The sequence below is a fragment of the Lampris incognitus genome, chromosome 15 (genome assembly GCF_029633865.1).
Source record: "Lampris incognitus isolate fLamInc1 chromosome 15, fLamInc1.hap2, whole genome shotgun sequence".
In the NCBI taxonomy this organism is placed as follows: domain Eukaryota; kingdom Metazoa; phylum Chordata; class Actinopteri; order Lampriformes; family Lampridae; genus Lampris; species Lampris incognitus.
The window spans coordinates 36,766,398-36,791,781 of record NC_079225.1 but is presented as its reverse complement, the minus strand read 5'-3'; the positions used below and the strand labels follow the sequence as shown (position 1 = coordinate 36,791,781).

General features: G+C 41.6%; 1 protein-coding gene across 1 annotated transcript; it reads left to right on the top strand.

Annotated features, from left to right (window-relative positions):
• Window positions 1-11: 11 nt before the first annotated feature.
• si:dkeyp-114g9.1 (uncharacterized protein LOC555399 homolog) lies at window positions 12-25,019 on the top strand. The gene is given in 9 exon segments (XM_056294204.1): window positions 12-40; window positions 5,206-5,312; window positions 5,315-5,359; window positions 5,362-5,486; window positions 11,172-11,255; window positions 13,445-13,626; window positions 14,307-14,407; window positions 14,410-14,472; window positions 24,934-25,019. Coding segments are annotated over 9 exon segments (822 nt in total).
• Window positions 25,020-25,384: the final 365 nt, after the last annotated feature.

Here is a 25,384-nt window from a genome sequence, read left to right as displayed (position 1 = left end):
CCTGCTACAACATGGCCCTCCATGGCCCTGTTGTACGCAGGTACAGGCATGTGGAGCTCAGCAATAATCATGTTCATCCTAAATATTAGCAATGAATTGCAATACTTGCCACTGAGTGTGGACTGGCTAATCAGATGGACTTTAAAGACATTATAAAGGGCTTTGCATCCAGTAAGACGAGGAAGATGTCTGAATAAGATTCAAAGATGAAGCCATAAGGTAGCACACCTTTGTTGACCTTGGTGTGTTTGTGTGTCAGAGTTCTATTATGGTGTGCATGTCTATGTAACCCTCGTTACTGAGTAAGTCTCTCAGTTTACATGTATGTTTTTAGTAGGAGAGAGGGTGCATGCATTGATGCGAGTAAAGCATATGGGGGGGGGGTTATTCAATGGACCTTTTCAGGGGCCCAGCCATTTGTGTGGGCGGGCCTGCCAGTATGGAATTGTCATACTCTGTAATTGAAGTCATAATCACAGGCCTGGTCCACACCGCTTTCTTTACCTGTGCGTAGGGTTGTGCAATATGACCAAAATCTCATATCACGATATTGGTCATTAATATCACGATAATGGTACATATCACGATATAGCACATTTTCTGTAAATTCAATGAATAAATAGTTTGTATAAAATGACCACATGGAAAAGCCTATTTATTACATTTTGAATTATATACTCGACAAATAAAAGGTTCTTACTCATATTTGATTATTTTTCTCCTTTTATTTAGAACCTTTGTGCAAATTTTCAATTGAGCATGTAATAGAATATAAGATAATGTATAAAATATAAAAAGGTGAATAGAAAACGGCAGTCGTTATCTCCTTCCGTCTTTGTGATTCTTGTGCCGCGGGCAAAAGCTTCTTGCAACGTCGGAGTCTGGGGTTTGTTTTGAGCACTCGACTGTGCTCCGTACTGTTTGACATGATTCTTGCACTGGTGGTAAAAGAGGCTAGTGGTGTTTGAGTCTGTTGTGGGGACCGGTGTGCGGCATATTTTGCAAAGAAGGGTTTTCTGGTCTGTGTAGGATTGTTCATACCCAAACCACGTCCATACGATAGAAGTAGCCCCCCTTTTAGCTACAACCTCCTCATTTTGGCCTGGCTGGTCGGAGTCCTTCTGTTCAGAATTACCCTGTTCTGTGTCACAGTCACTGTCCTCCATGTCCATGTTTGTTTGTATTGCCTTCATGCAAATTTCCTGCCTACATCCGTGCTGTGTAAAGAGCGGAAAGGGTCGTCCAAATGACGAAAAATATTGCCGTAAAGAGTAGGGGTCGACCTAGTATGTGTTTTTTTTCAGGGCCGATACCGATTATTGGTAAGTTATTGAGGCTGATAGCCGATATTTGGGGCCAATATTCAGCTGCAGTAAATGTAAAAAATGTTGTGCCAAAATTTACTGCAACACAAGGCTGCCTTTAAATGAACATATGTTTAATTGAATTTTGTGTAAAATAGAAAATATTTATGATGTTCAAGGCACTATCTGAGTACAGCAACAACAACAATCTGACAATCTAACAACAATCTAACAATCTGAGTGGAATTATTTTTTTACAACAAATTTTAAGTATATTTTTTCTTCCAGTAAAAATAAATAAAACAACATTTAAATTTAAGCACTTCCCTCCTTACCAATAACCCCTCGGTACTCTCAGTAGCCCCAGTTCAGTAACACCAAGTTGTGGTGTTAGAAAGCATAGCTTTTCAGCATTTTCTCCACTCAGTCTGCTCCTGGTTTTTTTTTTTTTTCATATAGGAGGGTGGAGATGAGAGATATCTTCTGGCTTGAGAAGCAAGTAACTTAAAGTGTGCTTCATTTTGTTTCCACCATTGCAGAGAGTCACCATTTCGTTTCATCTGTGGATCACTGGCTCTTTGAGCTAGAGATGTAGCTCATCTTCAAGGCTGGTTTTGTCAGAGTCACCTGCATGAGAATCAAGGAAAGAAGTGAACATCTCATCAATACGAGCACGATAAGATGGTTCTGCTCCTGTCCATTGCCTTTTCGGGTCTCTTTCTTTCTCTTTGGTTCCCTGTGCAGCAGCCTGGCACAAAAATGCCAGCACAACATTTTTTGTTTCTTCAGTTTTTGATAAACGTCTGGTTAGGCTCTCCAGCATGACCTGCCTGAGCCTTCCGATGCCTCGTGAAGAGAGACTTTTTTCATCTTTAAGTAACATCTTCAGTACAGTCAGACAAGGGAATTATGCATGACAAAGATGAATCATAATGACTCACCTCAAGTGTCACTTCTTTTATTGAGATGAGAGTTTCAGCAAAATTCGACACGGTGTCCTACTGGTCAGCAGTAGGGCATGTGTATCCTCCTTGTTCACTTGAGTAAAAACTAAGAGCACTGTTTTGCTCAAGCATCCTTTGCAGCACTTGGAGCATTGAGTTCCACCTTGTTGGGACCGCCTGGATTATGTTGTGTTTGGGTAGGCCCAGGTCCTACTGGATCTCCTTAAAATGCTGCGTGACAAGAACTGAGTGGTGGAAATGGGTAGCACACTTCTTTAGCATCGCAATGATGTCGATGACTGCTCTTTGACTCGACAGGCCATCATTCACTACAAGTTGTAGCGAGTGGGCTGTGCAGTTAAGGTCTGGCAGTTCAGTGAGCCTGATTCCTTCCACCATATTTGCTCCACTATCATGAAGTACAAGCCCCACACAGTCTTTGCTTATGTTCCAATCATCCAGCATGTCCAGGAGTGTCTTTCTAATATACTCCCCAGTGTGAGACCTTTGTGTTCAAAACCGCCTGCTTTCTTGGACATCCATTGTCAATGAAGTGGCATGTAAGACTCATATAAGTGATTCTATTGTCCCAGACCACCAGTCAGCTGTGAAAGAGAGTGAGTGGCCATTGGCATTCTCTGGTTGGATCAGAGCCTTCATCTTCTTTACAACCATGCAGTGAATTTCTTCCATCAATTCTGTGCGGTAATACTTTTCACTTTTCACTGTATATCTTGGTTCAGCTACCACCATGAGGCACTTGAAGCCAGCATCAGACACCACTGTGAAAGGTTGGTTGTCACTAACAATCATCTCTGTGATCACTTTGTCCAAAAGTTTTGATTTGCCATCTGTATTTGGCCACTTTGTTTGTCTCTGAAACATTTGCTGTATTGTAGTTTGAGGTTGAGTCGTTTTCTCCCAAGTGTTTCTTTTCTTCTGTGCAGCATCATGCAATGCAGGGCGATTAATCCTTAGATGAGCCCAAATATTTGAAGTATTTTTAGATTTTGTAGTTGCTGCTCCCATACTGACACTTTCTTGGCATGCGTTGCACACCGCCTTCCCTGGTGATGGTCGGGTGAAATAGTCCGACACTGCACTTCTAGGTCTTTGTGCTGCCATCTATGATGAAAAAAAGCAGCATACTGCTGATTGTTTAATTCAAAATGAAGGCAGTTTCAGCACGTTTTCCCATAGCCGCGTGTGTAGGCGTATATACTAACAAGTATCAACTTGATGAAAGACTATAACAAGAATGATACCCTATTATAATATCAAAATGCTACTGAAATTCCTACATAATCTGACTACTAATAACACTGGCAGCTGTACTAATTGTTAGAATAAAATTTGGTTTACCAAAGAGCATTTAATGCATTATAGTTAGAATATAATTGATTGTTGCTGCTGGGTAATGCATCCCCTGTTTCAGCTAGGTCATTATTAAACGTATGCAGTTCACACTGTCCAGCCAAAATGGCCCAAAATATGTGTTGGTAAAACCATTTTGATTCAAAGATCTTCAGAAATGGAGTGTGTGGATGCATTATTCTGTGCATGCAATTCTCAGCGGGCAGGAGGCAGAACTCGACAGAACACCTGTTCCAATTTGGGAGGTCCCTGGATCCTGTTCTGGCAGCATCGGGCACAGACACGTGTGGCCTCTGTTTTCTCGGTTGCTCAAATGGTCAATTTTTTTCCTTCCATTTTTCATTTCATTATTATTTATTCCACTCATGGTAATGCACAGCTCCAGATAGAAACAAGCAATTCATAATCAAACACAAATCAATTGACACATTCCATGATTGAAAAGGAGCAGGGAGAAGAAAAATCTTATTTTACCTGCCTCTTACTCAAACATAAATAAACAGCAGAATAGATGGTCTGTCAGTCAGTTACTCAACAACTAATACTTTCAACAACATGGGAAATGAAAGAGAACCAAAAAGCCATACTCAATAATTCACCATCAGCTGAAAACCCATTACCTGACAACTCCATATTGTCTAATCATTCTTTCCTTATACATTTTCTTGAACTGAAAGATATTTATACAACCCTTTAGATCGTTCTCTAAAGAATTCCATAGTTTGGCGCCACATACTGAAATACACATCTGCTTTAAAGTAGTACGTGCATACTGATGTTTAAAATTAAATTTCCTTCTATGGTCCTCGTCCTCTGAACTAAAAACAAATATTTTTTATAAATCTTCTGGTAATACTCTGCTTTTTTCCCTGTACATAACTAATAATGTCTGTAACTCAACTAAATCTTTAAGTTTCATTAATCCTGACTTAATAAACAGTCTGTTGGTGTGTTCTCTTGGATCCACTTTATGGATAATTCTTACTGCTCTTTTCTGTAATATAAACAATGGCTTTATGTTACTCATATAACGTGTTGCCCAACACTTCCACACAGTAACTGAAATATGGAAAAATAAGTGAACAGTACAGAATTCGCATTGCCTTGTGATTTAGCATGTACTTTGCTTTGTTCAAAACAGAAATATTCTTAGACACCTCCTCCGAGTCCCTTGTAGTTCAGCCAGGGTCGAAGGTGTACCCAGTTACCGTGTGTCGCCACGAGGAGGCGCTACATGGGGCTTGCTGTTGGAGAGGCTATGTACTGGGAGGGAGAGACTTATGAGCTCGGCTCTCCTGTTCACAGTTCTGCTAGGCAGCGGTGAAGGCTGAGAGTGAGACGTGACAGACACACAACACTACACCAACACACTAGACGCTCCACAACAACCCCACTGCTTACACAACAATATGACCTAGTGGTGGGTTGGATTAAAAAAGAAAAAGGTTGCACTTTTTAAATCATTAGGGATATTTTAATTGTTGTGGGCTCCTGTGCTGTTTAAAGTCGGCCACCAAACAATATATTGGAAAACGCCACGCCTAATTAAATTCCTGGTTGAACTCCCCCCCCCCCCCCCCCAGCTTTCTAGACCATACAGAGTTGGAGGCCATGTTTTGCCAGTACACCCAGGGCTGTTTCCAGTGGATATTTACCTTTTGGTTTTTCAGGCAGCTGCCACCCTTCAACCGCTGCTGCACGTCATCTTCCTCCAGTGGCGCAAACGCAGCAAGAGGAGGAGGGTGGCACTCTATGTGACAGCAGGTACCTGGCCTCACTCCACCCAATCACTGCAGATTATTGGAGAGAGAGATTGGCTCATGGTTAGTTGTAAATTGTAGTGGAGAAGGCTGTGATGCTATATGTATACAGATCAATACATTTCAGTTGGTCTCAGTATAAATATATAAAACAAATCCAATAATGATAAACCATAGTCCTCCCTCTTAACTTTGGATTTATTTGCAGTAGTGAAGCATAGCTGAGATAACTGTGACCTTAATACTGGGATTCACTGGCACTAAACACAAGTGTTCATAAATTCGTGACGTTATTGTGAATCAGTATTCCGGCCATCGGCCTCTTCAGGTGGAGTGCACCCTCTCAAAGATGGGTGCACAGAGCTCTCGCATGCCGAAACCATAAGAAATGTCAAGCCAACAGATGTCAGTGGACAGTACCTTAGCTTACCAGTGTTAAGCCCAGTTATAAATAGTGATGTAAATAGATACACGTCCCGTGTCTCTGATGCATTAAAACACGAAAGGGTACAGTAAACTCACTGTCGACGCGTCCAGGGTTTTACATCGTGAACAACAAATCTGTGCTGAAATCATAGAAATGGATGAAAGAAACCTCGCCATTGTCACCATTTTTTAACTTACTCTAACTTGCGCGGATGAGATTCCGTGTTCACAGTCTATTCCATTGCCTACCAACATGGGGATCGCCGGCTCAAATCCCCGTGTTACCTCTGGCTTGGTCAGGTGTGTCTGAGGACACAATTGGCCATGTCTGTGGGAAGCCGGATGTGGGTATGTGTCCTGGTCGCTGCACTAGCACCTCCTCTGGTCGGTCGGGGAGTCTGTTCAGGGGGGAGGGGGAACTAGGGGGAATAGCGTGATCCTCCCACGCGCTACATCCCCCTGGTGAAACTCCTTATTGTCAGGTGAAAAGAAGCGGCTGCCGACTCCACATGTATCAGAGGAGGCATGTGGTAGTCTGTAGCCCTCCCCGGATTGACAGAGGGGGGTGTGAAGCAGTGACTGGGATGGCTCAGAAGAGGGGGGGTAATTGGCCAAGTGCAATTGGGGAGAAAAAAAAAGATTCCATGTTCAATCATAACGACATGCTACTTTAGCTGCAATAAGCTCACCACACAGATTTCATTTCAACAATCAAGGCTACAAACGTGGTTTTGGTAAATAAACTCACATGGCCACGGTCACTCATGTTGGTGTTGACTGATGATGCTTTATTGTCCAGGGCACGCACTATGTTGAAACCATAGAAATAAACCAAACAACGGAGGACAGCATTTTACTACTGTCTTAGTCAAGTTTCATGTTTGTGATAAAAGTTTCACATTGATTGGCTCAATTCATTGTCTTATTACATTTGATTTACTTGATATTGGTGCTATTTTGGTAGACTTGTCATAAGACATTTGTACTCTTTTGTTCACGTGTTATTATACTACTACTACTACTTTCGGCTGCTTCTGTTAGGGGTCGCCTCAGCGGATCATCCGTTTCCATCTCTACTTGTCTTCTGCATCTTCATCTGTCACACCAGCCACCTGCGTGTCCTCGCTCACCACATCCATAAACCTCCTCTTTGGCCTTCCTCTTCTCCTCTTCCCTGGCAGCTCCATATTCAGCATCCTTCTCCCAATATACCCAGCATCTCTCCTCCACACATGTCCAAGCCATCTCAATCTTGCCTCTCTTGCTTTGTCTCCAAACCGTCCAACCTGAGCTGTCCCTCTAATATACTCGTTTCTAATCCTGTCCTTCTTCATCACTCCCAATGAAAATCGTAGCATCTTCAACTCTGCTACCTCCAGCTCCACCTCCTGTCTTTTCATCAGTACCACCACCGTCTCCAAACCATATAACATAGCTGGTCTCACAACCATCTTGTAAACCTTCCCTTTGACTCTTGCTGGTACCCTTCTGTCCCAAATCACTCCTGACACTCTTCTCCACCCTGCCTGCACTCTCTTCTTCACCTCTCTCTTGCATTCCCCATTACTTTGAACGGTTGACCCCAAGTATTTAAACATGTTAACGTGTTTAAACATATTGTTCATGTGTTATATTCAACTCTTTTATTTCACAGTTAACTTTGGTGCTAGTTACTATGGTGCTTCAGACACCATTTTGTTTTTATTTGAATATTTTGTTCACGTTATACTCCACTCTCTTATGTTGTTACAAACATTATTTTGTCTGTCTGAAATGTGTAGTATGTCCTGATGATGTGACATTGTTTTGTAAATTAAGTTTGAAGATTTGAGATTTTAATTTTCAGATACATTTTAAACACATACACTACCGTTCAAAAGTTTGGGATCACATTGAAATGTCCATATTTTTGAAGGAAAAGCACTGTACTTTTCAATGAAGATAACTTTAAACTAGTCTTAACTTTAAAGAAATACACTCTATACATTGCTAATGTGGTAAATGACTATTCTAGCTGCAAATGTCTGGTTTTTGGTGCAATATCTTCATAGGTGTATAGAGGCCCATTTCAAGCAACTATCACTCCAGTGTTCTAATGGTACAATGTGTTTGCTCATTGGCTCAGAAGGCTAATTGATGATTAGAAAACCCTTGTGCAATCATGTTCACACATCTGAAAACAGTTTAGCTCGTTACAGAAGCTACAAAACTGACCTTCCTTTGAGCAGATTGAGTTTCTGGAGCATCACATTTGTGGGGTCAATTAAACGCTCAAAATGGCCAGAAAAAGAGAACTTTCATCTGAAACTCGACAGTCTATTCTTGTTCTTAGAAATGAAGGCTATTCCATGTGAGAAATTGCTAAGAAATTGAAGATTTCCTACACCGGTGTGTACTACTCCCTTCAGAGGACAGCACAAACAGGCTCTAACCAGAGTAGAAAAAGAAGTGGGAGGCCGCGTTGCACAACTGAGCAAGAAGATAAGTACATTAGAGTCTCTAGTTTGAGAAACAGACGCCTCACAGGTCCCCAACTGGCATCTTCATTAAATAGTACCCGCAAAACACCAGTGTCAACATCTACAGTGAAGAGGCGGCTGCGGGATTCTGGGCTTCAGGGCAGAGTGGCAAAGAAAAAGCCATATCTGAGACTGACCAATAAAAGAAAAAGATTAAGATGGGCAAAAGAACACAGACATTGGACAGAGGAAGACTGGAAAAAAGTGTTGTGGACGGATGAATCCAAGTTTGAGGTGTTTGGATCACAAAGAAGAACGTTTGTGAGACGCAGAACAAATGAAAAGATGCTGGAAGAATGCCTGACGCCATCTGTTAAGCATGGTGGAGGTAATGTGATGGTCTGGGGTTGCTTTGGTGCTGGTAAGGTGGGAGATTTGTACAGGGTAAAAGGGATTCTGAATAAGGAAGGCTATCACTCCATTTTGCAACGCCATGCCATACCCAGTGGACAGCGCTTGATTGGAGCCAATTTCATCCTACAACAGGACAATGACCCTAAACACACCTCCAAATTGTGCAAGAACTATTTAGAGCAGAAGCAGGCAGCTGGTATTCTATCGGTAATGGAGTGGCCAGCGCAGTCACCAGATCTGAACCCCATTGAGCTGTTGTGGGAGCAGCTTGACCGTATGATACGCAAGAAGTGCCGATCCAACCAATCCAACTTGTGGGAGCTGCTTCTGGAAGCGTGGGGTGCAATTTCTCCAGATTACCTCAACAAATTAACAGCTAGAATGCCAAAGGTCTGCAATGCTGTAATTGCTGCAAATGGAGGATTCTTTGACGAAAGCAAAGTTTGATGTAAAAAAAATCTTATTTCAAATACAAATCATTATTTCTAACCTTGTCAATGTCTTGACTCTATTTTCTGTTCATTTCACAACATATGGTGGTGAATAAGTGTGACTTTTCATGGAAAACACAAAATTGTTTGGGTGATCCCAAACTTTTGAACGGTAGTGTACATGAATATAACCATAATTATAACTATATCTAAAACATCAAACGAGAGTTTAACACTAAAATTTGTTGTTTTTTGTTGTTGTTTTTTTGGTGGGGACCCGCTCAATTTCTCTGGGACCCACTCAACTGACTACCTGTTGGTCCCCGTAACTGTAAAAATCACTAATACCAGACTTAATGAAATTGGTTATTCAAATCTGAGCATCGCATTGTACTCGTAAAACTCAATAATGATAATAACTTTTATTTATATAACACTTTTCTAAAAAAAAAAAATATTACAAAGTGCTTTAAAACCAGACAAGGCAAAAATAAGGGTAAGACCAAATAAGTAAGAATAAAAATAAAAACAGTATAAATAAAAACAAATATCAAACATTTGTAAAAGCTTTCATAAAAAAAGTTTTAAGATGAGTTTTAAAAGAAGCTAGAGACTTGGTTTGTCTTAGATCAATCTGTCAGTTCTTTGGGGGAAAACTAGTTTATCATGGCCTGGTCCTAAAGACGGATATAAAGGCTACTTCAACACAATGCAGAAATTGCGTGTACTACTACATGCGCAAATGCCATGTATTGTATTTCCGACACTTTTCCGACCCTCCCGCTACATACAGAATCACCACTGGTATACGCCTATACAACCTTTCTGCCTTCGACCGGCTGTGCACTGTTTGGGCATCTTCCTGGCTTTGACAAATGGGTGGGGTGGGGATACCTGTAGTCAGTTTAGACTGAAGAGGTCACTTAGATGAGTGATGAAACGTATCTGTCAATAAACGTTGTATCCAAATTAACTGATTCAACCTTCTTTGATTTTCTTACCTGGATTATTGAGCAGGCATCAAGACGCCATGTATTGTACTTTTATAGTTGAATGAAAAGTGGTGTTTTCTGAATGATTTCTTTGGTAATGCCTTAACCCTCTCTACATGTGTGATGAACTTGGGCTACTACAGTCAAAGAGCAACCAAACCCTGTACCACTTTTCTGAGTTTGCTACCATCTAAAGATTAAAAACGAATCTCTTAAGTGCTACATGGGCTGATCATAGGACCAAGCAGGATAAACATAGCTGCACCTCACAAAATTAATGATGGCTCCGTTGATTTAGGTGTGCTAATGACCAAGCACTGACAAGAGTCAACAGTTTTGTTAATGCTTGCTCATTAGCGCACCTAAACCAAACAGACCATCATTAATTTTGTGAGCTGCAGTTGTTTATCCTGCTATGCTTACATCTTCCCAAGGCAACACAGCAACTGTGGATAGTTTTTCACCTTAGTTGGTAGCAAACTCGCAAAAATGACACAGGGTTTAGTTGCTGTTCAAGAAACAATTTGATTGCAATTATTGACTTCAGTCTTAATGCAAATGCATTAAACAAGGATTGTCCTGTCCTCCATCTTGGTGAAATGTTGCCTCTATTACATGAAAACCTTTTGACACCAGTTTTGCTTTGTTTACTGAACCTAAGGTGTTCTTTGTGTGCTGAATGTATTTTATAGCGATAGTGAAAGGCAGACAGGAAATGGGAGAGAGTGGTATGACATGGAACAAATGTTGCTGGCTGGAATGGAACTGGTGATGGTTGTGACCATGTGGCCATGTGGTATGCACTGTAACCATGCAGCTACGGCGGTGCCCCGCATTTTACGAGTATTTGACATGTTTAGTTTGAAGGCACAATGCCTGCCTATTGTCTGTTGTTTGCGTCCTTCGCAGCTTTGTCTACATTCCTTAGTGACGGCGAGCTCTTGTTTTGTTGCAAACTGACCACATGCCTCATTTTTTTTCTCTGCCTTTCTCCCTTTAGCTTGACATTGACTTTTTGTTGTTCTCAAAGCTCACGTGCTCTTTACTCCTTCCCACCACCTGAATAGGTGGTGGAGAATTATTTTTCCATGTGTAAGTCTCTGACAGCTTGGATTCTGGGACGTGGCTGGGGCATGCTGGAATGCAGGAAGGTATAGAATACTCTTTGATTGTGTTTCTCGTGTAAATCGAAAGTGCAAGAGGACAAACGCCTGCCCAAAGAACCAGAAGAAAAAAAAGGTTAAGGGGTACTGGGCGAGCCCAGTCATCGTGTAAGGGCTTATTAGGTTGTTGGTTGGCATTCTCTTGGTAGAAAGTGTTTGGTTCTGGATGGTTGCTGAATAGTTAGTTACTGTTTGTAACCAAAGCCTTTTTTTTAATACCGACATCCTTGTATTTTCCTGGGTTTCAAATCCTAAGATTGTTGATATCCTAATTTTCACACCACCAACTTGTTTATAGCTTTTTCCAGGAAAGTCTCCTGCAAAACACACCTGCAAATTCCTGCATTTTAACTATGCGACTCCCTGCCCTTTTTAATTTTAGCTAGGAAATACAAGTCAACTCAAAACTTTATTGCAGACTCGGTCTGTAACAGACAAAGACATGGTATAAAAATAAAGCCATAAAAGATAAGAACCATAGGTAAACGATAACCCCTAGACAATACATAGAGTAAACACTATAAAATAACATGAAAGGAAAAAATTGTCTTACAAGAAGGCAGCCATACCAATGGTCCCACTGCTGGGATTGGTAGCGTGTGGTACTGAATCTTATATTTGTTAAACTCATGATGATTACATTATCAGAGCCATTGAGCCGGCAAATAAATTTATACATGAGATTTCTTAGAACAGCCTGAAAAGTAATGACTCCTGCAGCCACAAACAATTCATTTGCACTACACTATCTAGGTCTTTTTAGTAGTATTCTCATAGCATCATTATAAGCTACTCGAAGTCTCTGTAAGCTTGCTTTTTTGTAGTTTGACCACAGGTGTGCAGTATAAAGTGGTGTACAATAAGCTCTGAACAGAGACATTTTCACACTAACTGAACACATACCAAACTTGCATGAGGGAGTCTTTGCTTGTGCATACATCATGCAACATTGCCTATAAATATCATCATCGTCTGTCATTTGTTCAGTAATATAATGTCCAAGATATTTTGCCTTATTATATACCCCAAGATTATTATCAGACAATTTAGAATCAGGACATTTTAGATGATTGACCTCTTTGGTTCTGCAGATCATGACAACACTCTTACTAGCATTGTATTTGACATCATGCTGCACAACATACACACAACATATATTAAGGAGCTGCTGGAGACCAGCGCTACAGGGACTAAGGCTGACAAAGTCGTCCGCATACATAATATGGTTCACCAAGGTATTACCAATCATGCACCCAGTGTTGCAGGCTTTCAACTGCTTGGACAAATCATCAGTGTATAAACTGTAGAGAACTGGAGACAGAATTCCCCCTTGTCTGACACCATTGCTAACCCCAAATGGGGCTGAAACGCTATTACCCCATTTCACTTGCAGTCTGGTGGGCATACCAATGAGCCAGAATTCTCCCAATGTATTTAGGCAAAAATGGCAATTGTACAAGATTATTTTGTAGTTTTTTTTGTTTGTAGTTATTTAGCTTTTTCTGTATGTTCTTTGCATCTGCACAACATGCAGTTGCTTTTTCCTGTGGTCATCACATGGGCTCCCTGCTGTACTTAGACTGCAGCCACCTTACACTATGCATATAAGGAACACAAATGTGCATTTTGCATTTTTAATGTGATGTGTTAAACATGTTGAACATTTGAGTGCTGTGATATTTGGGCTCTTGACACCAAACACAGTAACGGGAAAATTCTGTGCCATCGCCTAGGGATGATTGCCGTGCTGTACCCTGGATCGATTTCCTTGGATTTTTTTAGCCACAGACCCTTTCCGGATTTTGGTTCAGGGTGAAAAGTGTAGATGTGATTACTATGTGGTCAGCAAGCAGCTGCTTAATGTGAGGAGTTAGTGTAGTTTCTAGCACATCATAATGATTTTTATTTTCATTTTGGTGGGAGTTGCTAGGTTTTAATAGTGGAATTCACAGTATGTTTGAATACTCGCTAGTAGAGACAACTCCTATTGTTAGTTTTACTCTGCTCTATAGAGTACAGAAACCCTACCTTAATGTCTTTATCCTTACAGATCTTGCATCCCATTTATAATGTTGCCATGTCCTAAATGAGCTTTTCACTCATGTAAATCCTTTGTATGTGCAAACTCGCTTGGCTAGGGAAGATTGCTTCTGATTTAATGACCTTCTTGTTCCCAGGTATATGAGGACACCCTGAACGGAGTCTACCTCCTGTTATGCAGAGAGGTCCAGGAAGGGCTGGTAGACCACAACAGGTTCTGGCAGGTGGCCAAAGTCCAGCTGGCCTGAGTCTGCACCTTGGAGGAAAGTGCTACTTACAATGTCAACTGGAAAATGATCGAGAACCTGCCTTACTACAAGTAAGCTCTTCGTGTAATGCCTCATTGCCCCATTTGCAATCATCAAGTAAAATCTGAAATTTGTGTGTTCACCTCTCATCAGTCATATCACCTCTGCAATGCCACACATCTAGGGAGTATATTGTCACTAGCCAACAAAGATCCCACAAGGTAACTCAGAATTGACTTATGTGGTAGTCCATTGAGGTGTTGCTGGATGGATGTGTGTGAGGGACATTTTGGCTTTAATGAAGAATAATATAATGTAGAAATACCAGAAGAGATTGCTGATTGGTGTGATTTAAAACTAAGTAAACAACTCATGCCTCCTCCACAAGTGTGCATACTCTGCTTATAGCTCATCTACAGATGAGACCTTTTTTTTTTCTTTAAAGAGGGTGAGCTTGTTATATCATTTGAGAGAGTTTAGACTGAGGATCAAAAACAAGGCTCCGTATTGTCCACCTAATCTGGCTAGTAGCTTTGTGATGTAATTTTCTTTTTACAAACCACTGAATTTCCATTCTGTATGGTTAATGTTTAGGCCTTTATGAGATGAATGAATGATGGTTACTTTGTGTAGCTGTACTGCAAACTGTTGTAAGGGTCAGAAACTAGAAAAAAAACTGCTTTTTTCTGCTATATTGTTAGTGTATAGACATGTTCCCAAATACACTCTGACAAATGTTTCTGTGCTTCAGGCTGTACATGGCATCGGGGTCGGTCTACTTGGGTCATCTTCAGAACTTCCTCCATAGGGAGCGGCTGGTCCACAACTGGATCTATCTGGAAGACAACACCTGGGACAAAACCTGCTTCCTGATGACCTCTACACATTATTGGAGTACCACAAGAAGATCAGCCAAGGTTTGTGTTTGTGAGAAACTGTTAACACTGCAGGCCTTAGTGTTGGGTTCTGATGATTTTATTTTCCAAGTAGGGAAAAAAGTAGAGTCCGCATTCTATGTATATCTGCTCCCACTGTGTTTAATGGCAAGATCAGTGTTTCCATCCCAAAATGATCTTCTTGGGTAATTCATGCCAATTATGCCAATTTGTGTTTGCTTCTTTGAAACTCATGTTATCTTCAAATCTAATCACAACCCTTTTTTACAACACATTTGACTATGCAAACACTTGACTGATATGTGGACCTGCTCTGCAACTGAACTGATCGCATTTTTTTTTTATACCAGTAACCACCATCTTAAATTCACCGTTGCCTTTGATCAACATCGCATGGATTTCCTTGATGTTTTGATTATTAAAGAGAATGATAGACGAACATTTATCTGTTTAGGAAACCACTGATCGTATTTCATTACTTCATGGTACCAACTACCATCCAGGAAGGGTATTCCTTTGAGTCAGTTTAAGTGTATATGCAGAATTTGCAACAATAATTAATGTTTTCATGAACACGCCAAGGACTTTGCGAGTGTTTTTCAACAGTGTGGTTATCCCTTACAGTGGGTCCAACCTGCTTCTTAGAAGGTTTGTGGCTATACCCAAACCGATTCTCTTGCTAACATGGAGACAACGGACAGTAAAAAGAGTATTGTTTGGTTCAGTGCACTTCTCTGGGTTTCCAATTTGAGAAAGTAATTATTTAACACCGTTATATGTTGGGCTCTGACCCAACCCCTTGGAAAGTAATTTTTGTCACATTGTGTATAAAGGACAATAATCTTAAGGATCTTTTGGTCAGGTCAGACCTACCTCAACTGTTCCCTTAGTTAGCTCCATCATGTGGCTGCAATTAATCTCGCAAACTGGACCCATCAGCCTAAAAAAATGTTTGTGCAGTTATGACTGTATGATGAAGAACCTCTCATGGTTACAGTGATTCAGAACCTTCGAACATTTGTTCTCACTATCGCCGCTCTCTCTTCATTCACTCTCTAGCTTGCTCGACCAACACTGCTCTCTGTCGCTGCCTGCTCTGAGTCAACCATGCGCATGCGTGACTCACATCTACAGTTGAGTCAGATCGGGCGGCAACAGTGTCAAAACCAAAACACTATGTATTTGGGTATGAGTCTTGAAAGTAAACGAGAAGTTGATCGTATTTCGCAAATCAGAAAATCATTCCCTGCTGATCTCGGTACAGGAGAACTGCAGGAACACTGGATGAACCAAACATAATTCAACTTATTCACCTCGCAGCCACGTGGAAGTGCCATAGTCTCCAATGTTAAAACTCCCGTTTATAAAAATACAATTTCAAGAGTAGGATTAAACACAGTCACAGCTGGAAATCATCTCAGTAGCTACAATAAAACATTTCCTGTGGCTGAGCTATGTTTTCTTAACACAGTGTTAGTGGTCTGGGATGAAAAGTCAAATCAGCAGAGCAGCCATTCACCTTGATATATTTTATATTGTGAAAGCCGTGACAGTTAAACACATTTGAAGTCTTTTAATAAGGGCTTTGTAATTATAATAGCCTGATCTCTGTCAGTTCATGTCAGACTTGGTCGCCTTCGTGCTAGGGTCCACCTAGGAGGCTGCACATCCACAGACTGACAGGCAAAATGTTATTAGGTAGATTTTGCTTTAGCTTGAGCACCGCATATTACCAACTCCCCCCCCACCCCCACCCCATATTTCCTGTGCAATCAACTTGGGTGCTGTGCAAAAGTCTTATAATGGCAGAAAAAACACTTGTTTTTCTGTCCGTGTGTGAGAGAAGGGAGATACGCTGGACGAAAATCTGCATTCCACTGAGTGCACTCGTAGTTTTTCAATGGCAACTGCAGATGTGGCAGGTGTGCACAGTGTGATTTTTATGTTTAAATGTCACGCATTCAATCATCTGGTTAATGGTAAACTTTTCAAATCAAAAGGGATTATCACACATATGATGCCTAACTTTATTTATGATTAAATTCTACTGTGGGTTGGCATGCATTGGTAAATCTTCCAGGCCTTTTAAAACAAGAATTTTTGAAAATAGAAGTGACATTAGGTCTAAAAGTCTTAGAAACCCTGTGGCCATACCTTTTATTCAGGCTCAACATCATCTTTCTTCATTGGACTACATTGGCATTCAAACTGTCTTGAGATCACTGATGAAATTTTACAATTAGACAATCGGTATGCAACAGCCCCAACCCTGGTTCTATATAATCGATGCCTTCACCTCCAGACCGAGTTTGATATGTTATCAACTAGTAAGGCTGACTTACTTCTGCTTAAATCTAGACAATGTATTTTTGACTCGGGGGACAAACCGAATAAACACCTGCATATCAAACTCATTCAGCTGCAGCTTCTAGGCTAATCACTAAAATAAAATCACCCACTGGTGTTGTTCTTTCGGACACAAGAGACATAAACAAAACCCTTTTAAACTTCTATTCCGATCTTCCGATCTCTTCTGAATGCCCCCCAGATATTTGGGACCACGCAATCCTCTTCACAATATACAGTGGTGTGAAAAAGTGTTTGCCCCCTTCCTGATTTCTTATTTTTTTGCATGTTTGTCACACTTAAATGTTTCAGATCATCAAACAAATGTAAATATTAGACAAAGATAACACAAGTAAACACAAAATGCAGTTTTTAAATGAAGGTTTTTATTAATAAGGGAAAAAAAAAATCCAAAGCTACATGGCCCTGTGTGAAAAAGTGATTGCCCCCTAAACCTAATAACTGGTTGGGCCACCCTTAGCAGCAACAACTGCAATCAAGCATTTGCGATAACTGGCAATTAGTCTTTTACAGCGCTGTGGAGGAATTTTGGCCGACTCATCTTTGCAGAATTGTTGTAATTCAGCCACATTGGAGGGTTTTCGAGCATGAACCGCCTTTTTAAGGTCATGCCACAGCATCTCAATTGGATTCAGGTCAGGACTTTGACTAGGCCACTCCAAAGTCTTCATTTTGTTTTTCTTAAGCCATTCAGAGGTGGACTTGCTGGTGTGTTTTGGATCATTGTCCTGCTGCAGAACCCAAGTGCGCTTCAGCTTGAGGTCACGAACAGATGGCCGGACATTCTCCTTCAGGATTTTTTGGTAGACAGCAGAATTCATGGTTCCATTTACCAAAGCAAATCTTCCAGGTCCTGAAGCAGCAAAACAGCCCCAGACCATCACACTACCACCAGCATATTTTACTGTTGGTAAGATGTTCCTTTTCTGAAATGTTGTGTTACTTTTACGCCAGATGTAATGGGACACACACCTTCCAAAAAGTTCAACTTTTGTCTCGTCAGTCCACAGAGTATTTTCCCAAAAGTCTTGGGGGTCATCAAGATGTTTTCTGGCAAAACTGAGATGAGCCTTTATGTTCTTTTTGCTCAGCAGTGGTTTTCGTCTTGGAACTCTGCCATGCAGGCCATTTTTGCCCAGTCTCTTTCTTATGGTGGAGTCATGAACACTGACCTTAACTAAGGCAAGTGAGGCCTGCAGTTCTTTGGATGTTGTTGTGGGGTCTTCTGTGACCTCTTGGATAAGTCGTTGCTGCGCTCTTGGGGTAATTTTGGTATGCCGGCCACTCCTGGGAGGGTTCACCACTGTTCCATGTTTTCGCCATTTGTGGATAATGGCTCTCACTGTGGTTCGCTGGAGTCCCAAAGCTTTAGAAATGGCTTTATAACCTTTTCCAGACTGATAGATTTCAGTTACTTTGTTTCTCATTTGTTCCTGAATTTCTTTGGATCGCAGCATGATATCTAGCTTTTGAGGCTCTTTTGGTCTACTTCACTTTGTCAGGCAGGTCCTATTTAAGTGATTTCCTGATTGAGAAGAGGTGTGGCAGTAATCAGGCCTGGGTATGGCTAGAGAAATTTAACTCAGCTTTCCAAAGATGTGATAAACCACACTTAATCTATGTTTTAACAGGGGGGGACAATCACTTTTTCACACAGGGCCATGTAGGTTTGGATTTTTCTTTTCCCTTAATAATAAAAACCTTCATTTAAAAACTGCATTTTGTGTTTACTTGTGTTATCTTTGTCTAATATTTAAATTTGTCTGATGATCTGAAACATTTAAGTGTGACAAAAATGCAAAAAAATAAGAAATCAGGAAGGGGGCAAACACTTTTTCACACCACTGTATATTACCCTGTACCGTTTTCTGGCAGCCTTGGCGGACCAATTTCACTTCTTGAGATCCAAGAAGCCATAAAATCCATGCAAAATGGCAAGTCCCCTGGGCCTGATGGATATACAGTGGAATTTTTATAAAGCATTTTCTCACCTTATCTGCCCTGAATTATAATGACTCATTTTTGAATGGTTGGCTGCCAGAAACACTATATCAAGCATCTATCTCCTTGTTGCTTAAGAAGAACAAGGACCCACTTCCTTGTAGTAGCAGGAGTCCAATCTCACTTCTGAATGTGGACCAAAAGATTTTAGCCTAAGTCCTTTATAACCATCTCCAAAAAGTGGTCCCAGGCCTGATATCAACTGACCAAACAAGCTTTATCCAGGGAAGGCATTCTTTCTTTAGCACAAGGCGATTGCTTCACATAATTCATGCAACAAGCTCTGAATCCCCAGAATTCGTCCTTTTGTTGGCTGCAGAAAAGGCCTTCAATAGGGTAGAGTGGACTTACCGTTTTATTTATTCATTTATTTTTGTCCTGGGAAAAATGGGGTTTAGTTAAGATTTTATTTTGTGGATTAAACTTTTATATTCAGCCCCTGCAGCTTCAGTTATCACCAGTGACTTACACTCACCTTTCTGTCCTTTCAAACGTGGCGTGAAATAAGGTTGCCCTCTATCCCCACTGCTATTTGCGATTGCCATTGAACCCTTAGCTATTTGGCTTTGTAGTGAAACAGGGTTTGAGGGTATTACGAGAGGTGGGATCACCCACAAAGTGTCCTTGTATACACTACCGTTCAAAAGTTTGGGATCACCCAAACAATTTTGTGTTTTCCATGAAAAGTCACACTTATTCACCACCATATGTTGTGAAATGAATAGAAAATAGAGTCAGGACATTGACAAGGTTAGAAATAATGATTTGTATTTGAAATAAGATTTTTTTACATCAAACTTTGCTTTCGTCAAAGAATCCTCCATTTGCAGCAATTACAGCATTGCAGACCTTTGGCATTCTAGCTGTTAATTTGTTGAGGTAATCTGGAGAAATTGCACCCCACGCTTCCAGAAGCAGCTCCCACAAGTTGGATTGGTTGGATGGGCACTTCTTTGAGCAGATTGAGTTTCTGGAGCATCACATTTATGGGGTCAATTAAATGCTCAAAATGGCCAGAAAAAGAGAACTTTCATCTGAAACTCGACAGTCTATTCTTGTTCTTAGAAATGAAGGCTATTCCATGCGAGAAATTGCTAAGAAATTGAAGATTTCCTACACCGGTGTGTACTACTCCCTTCAGAGGACAGCACAAACAGGCTCTAACCAGAGTAGAAAAAGAAGTGGGAGGCCGCGTTGCACAACTGAGCAAGAAGATAAGTACATTAGAGTCTCTAGTTTGAGAAACAGACGCCTCACAGGTCCCCAACTGGCATCTTCATTAAATAGTACCTGTTAGAGCCTGTTTGTGCTGTCCTCTGAAGGGAGTAGTACACACCGGTGTAGGAAATCTTCAATTTCTTAGCAATTTCTCGCATGGAATAGCCTTCATTTCTAAGAACAAGAATAGACTGTCGAGTTTCAGATGAAAGTTCTCTTTTTCTGGCCATTTTGAGCGTTTAATTGACCCCACAAATGTGATGCTCCAGAAACTCAATCTGCTCAAAGAAGTGCCCATCCAACCAATCCAACTTGTGGGAGCTGCTTCTGGAAGCGTGGGGTGCAATTTCTCCAGATTACCTCAACAAATTAACAGCTAGAATGCCAAAGGTCTGCAATGCTGTAATTGCTGCAAATGGAGGATTCTTTAACGAAAGCAAAGTTTGATGTAAAAAAATCTTATTTCAAATAAAAATCATTATTTCTAACCTTGTCAATGTCTTGACTCTATTTTCTATTCATTTCACAACATATGGTGGTGAATAAGTGTGACTTTTCATGGAAAACACGAAATTGTTTGGGTGACCCCAAACTTTTGAACGGTAGTGTATATCTAATCCAACCTCTTCATTCCTATTGTTATGTCTATACTGGAGCAGTTTTGCAGATTTTCTATAAACTGAATTTTCAGAAAAGTGAACTTTTTCCTATAAACCCAACTGCCACAAGAATGCCTCATTCACTCTTACCTTTTAAACAGACGGATAGTGGGTTTAAATACTTTGGCATTTTCTTTCTCTTTTTTTTTGGATCCCCCCCCTTTTTTCTTCCCAATTGTACTTGGCCAATTACCCCACTCTTCTGAGCCATCCCGGTCACTGCTCCACCCCCTCTGCCAATCCAGGGAGGGCTGCAGACTACTGCATGCCTCCTCCAATACATGTGGAGTCGCCAGCCGCTTCTTTTCAGCTGACAGTGAGGAGTTTTGCCAGGGGAACATAGCGCATGGGAGGATCATGCTGTTCCCCCCCAGTTCCCCCTCCCCCCTGAACAGGCGCCCCAACTGATCAGAGGAGGCGCTAATGCAGCAACCAGAACTTAAACTCACATCCGGCTTCCCACTCGCAGACACGGCCAATTGTGTCTGTAGGGATGCCTGACCAAGCCAGAGGTAACGTGGGGATTTGAACCGTTGATAGCCGTGTTGGTAGGCAACGGAATAGATTGCCACACCACCTGGATGCCCTTACCTGGGCATTTTCATTGCTAAATCATTCCCTCATATTTTCAAGGAAAATTTCCTACCTTTTATTAGAACGTTGTAAAGAAGATTTTAGCCATTGGTCCACTCTGCCCCTATTGTTGGGTGGCCGTATTAACCTTTTCAAAATGGTTGTCCTACCCAAATACTTATACTTCTTCCAACATATCCCAGTATGTATTAGGAAAAGCTTCTTCAAAAAATAAGACCAGACTATTCTGTTCTTATTTTCCTCCATTCTATGTGTAACCACCGCATATTAAGAAAGCGTATTTCCAACGGCCTCAGCCGAAGGGTGGGATGGCCCTTCTAGATTTGGGGGGGGGGTTTCCCCCTCTTTTTTCTCTCCCCCAATTGTGTCTGGCCAATTACCCCACTCTTCCGAGCCGTCCCAGCCACTGCTCCACCCCCCGCTGCTGATCCGGGGAGGGCTGCAGACTACCACATGCCTCCTACGATACATGTGGAGTCAACAGCTGCTTGTTTTAACTTGACAGTGATGAGTTTAACCAGGGGGACGTAGAGCGTGGGAGGATCACGCTATTCCCCAGCTCCCTCTTCCCCTGAACAGGCACCCCAACTGACCAGAGGAGGCACTATTGCAGCAACCAGGACGTATACCCACATCCGGCTTCCCACGCGCAGACACGGCCAATTGTCTCTGTAGGGACGCCCGACCAAGCTAGAGGTAACACGGGGATTTTAGCCATTGGTCCACTCTGCCCCTATTGCTGGCTGGCCGTATTAACCTTATCAAAATGGTTGTCCTACCCAAATTCTTATACCTCTTCCAACATATCCCAGTATTTATCAGGAAAAGCTTCTTCACAAAATTAGACCAGACTATATCCTCCTTTCTGTGTGTAACCACGGCATGCTAAGAAAGCGTATCTCCAACAGCCTAAGCCGAAGGGTGGGATGGCCCTTCCAGATTTTCTTAATTACTATTGGGCATGTAATATTCGGAAGCTTCTCTACTGGTCCAACCTAGAGAATACTCCTCTTTGGGCACAAATGGAGATGTCCTCTTCCCAGCAGTCTCCTTATTCTTTAGTATGTTCAGGCTCGTCTCTGTCATCAGCTCTATGCCCACTGTTACGCACACTATAAAAATTTGGACGCAATTCAGGAGGCACGTTAGTCTTAACAGACATCCTCTCTTTCCCCGATATGTCATAACCACCTGTTTAAACCGTCATCTCACCTTCCAAACCTGGTTTGACAAGGGAATCAAAACTGTTGAAGATCTGTACAGCAAAGGGACTTTCTCATCTTTTTCAGACTTGTGTAATCTTGAAATAGCGAAAAAGATGAAATCCAGGCAAATTGAATCTTTCAGATATTTCTTACAAAAGCAATTTCCAGAATTTCCAAACCATCCTGCTAATTCTGAAATTGATTCCATTCTCTCTTTGAACACCAATGTAAAGAGGCTAATTTCAATTATATACACTGAAACAGATTCCTAGGTTAAGAGGAGAGGTGACGATTAGCGAGCAGCAGTATGGTTTCATGCCATGAAAGAGCACCACAGATGCAGTGTTTGCTTTGAGAATTTTGATTGAGAAGTACAGAGAAGACCAGAAGGAGTCACATTGTGTCTCTGTAGACTTAGAGAAAGCATACAACAGGGTGCCGAGAGAGGAGGTGTGATATTGTATGAGGAAGTCAGCATTGCAGAGAAGTATGTAGGAGTGGCGCAGGATATGTATGAGGGAAGTGTGACAATGGTGAGGTGTGCGGTTGGAATGACAGATGGGTTCAAGGTGGAGGTAGGATTACATCAAGGATCAGCTCTGAGCCCTTTCTTGTTTGCAATGGTGATGGACACGTTGACGGACAAGATCAGGCAGGAGTCTCCGTGGACAATGATGTTCGCGGATGACATTGTGATCTGTAGCGAGACTAGGGTGCAGGTTGAGGAGAGTCTGGAGAGGTGGAGATATGCACTAGAGAGAAGAGGAATGAAAGTCAGTAGGAGCAAGATGAAATACCTATGCGTGAACAAGGGGGAGGACAGTGGAATGGTCAGGATGCAATGAGTAGAGGTGATGAAGACATATGAGTTTAAATACTTGGGGTCAACTGTCCAAAGTAATGGGAGTGCAGGCAGGGTGGAGTGGGTGGAGAAGAGTGTCAGCAGTGGTTTGTGACAGAAGGTTTACAAGATGGTTGTGAGACCAGCTATGTTATATGGTTTGGAGACAGTGGCACTGATGAAAAGACAGGAGGCGGAGCTGGAGGTGGCAGAGCTGAAAATGCTAAGATTTTCACTGGGAGTGACGAAAAAGGACAGGATTAGGAACGATTATATTAGAGGGACCACTCAAGTTGGATGGTTTGGAGACAAAGCAAGAGGCAAGATTGAGATGGTTTGGACATGTGTGGAGGAGAGATGCTGGGTATATTGGGAGAAGGATGCTGAATGTGGAGCTGCCAGGGAAGAGGAAAAGAGGAGGTTTAGGGATGTGGTGAGGGAAGACATGCAGGTGGCTGGTGTGACAGAGGAAGATGCAGAAGACAGGAATAAATGGAAACGGGTGATCCGCTGTGGCGACCCCTAACGAGAGCAGCCAAAGGTAGTAGTAGTATATTGAAATAGATTCCATTAACCCGAGACTCTTAACCATCTTAAAGTTGCTTGGGAGCAGGATTTGGGTGTGGAGCTGACAGATGGGATGTGGGATACTGTGTTGGGGCTAGTTTATACTGCCTCTATATGTATACAATGTAAGATATTACATTGCGTTCATTATACTAATGCTAGACTAGCAAGGATATTTCCCGGTACAAGTGACGCATGTAACCATTGTGGACGTATTCATACCGCTCTTAAAAAAAAAAAAAAAAAAAGTAAAAAAATCTGATCCATGTCAGAACTGAGTTGGATTTTAGGTGAAGTCTAAACATAGTCTGGGTTGACCGGGTTGATAATTTTGTACAGCGTTGTTAATATATGTGCACTTGTATGCAATTGAAAAATGGCTGAAATAACGTGTCAGGCAAACAACCGGTGAAGATTTTGGTGTCCAGTGCAAACTAGTTTTTTGATGTGCGCCTCACAAATGCAATATATTGTGCTTGTTTGCATTTCTTTTAAACCAATTTTGTGAGAATGTTGAGGTTGGAAATGAGAAGTTAACTTGAAAAGACGAAATGTAAAAAAAATAAAATTTTAAAACTTGCAAAATATGTTGCATCAGTGTCATCACAAGTTGGGAAAAGCTGGGATATCAATAGATCATGCAACACCAAAGTAGTTGGGGGTCTTACAATTTGCATGTATAACACTTGAGTATTAAATTGAGCTGCTACACATGCCCTCTCTTTGCCACTGGGTTACCCAGATAAACAAGGCTGAAATATTTATATATAGGGATGGAGTAATTGCACCAACCCTCTTTTCATGCCAATTGGTGTTTGGAGAGCTGCCAAGCACCCGCCAGATAACGCACACTTGCAAAGTATAAACAGCCCCCAAGTCATGATGATGGCAATAGAGCCCATTAGCTGCCAGTATCCTTGTTTTTTTTTTGCAAACCGTAATGCAGCTCAATACTCGCATCACATTATCAGGGTCTGTATGTGTGTGGCATTGTAATTTTATACTATTATTACTTGGACATCTGCCACAGACAGCCTTCACGGACACAGTGTCGTGGCGTAGCTGAGCAAGCTGATCTGGCTTTACCTGAACTCGGGACAGCAGTTTTACCTGTAGGCTGTAAAGGGTTTTGTGCTAGTTTGCCCAGGCCAAGCTGGTCTGCAGCCGCTACCGCCTGCACCGCATCCGGCTCAGCAGCCGTGAGATGAGCAGGCCAGGCTGCTGTGTTGCTGGATTATCAAAGCCTTATTTTGCGGCGTCCTATCCAACACCTGGATGTGGACAAGATCCACTTCAACATGCAGAACTTTGTTGTACAGAATTTTTTTTCATTTAAAAATTGCCATTATCAAAGGCTAGCCTAGCCTGTGTGTTTGGCATGTTTTAGGGCAGGATGCCATTTGTACCATTTGAATTTCAGCCTTTTTTTTTTAACAAACTGTTCATGACTACCATGTTTGTACAGTAATTTTACTCATTTT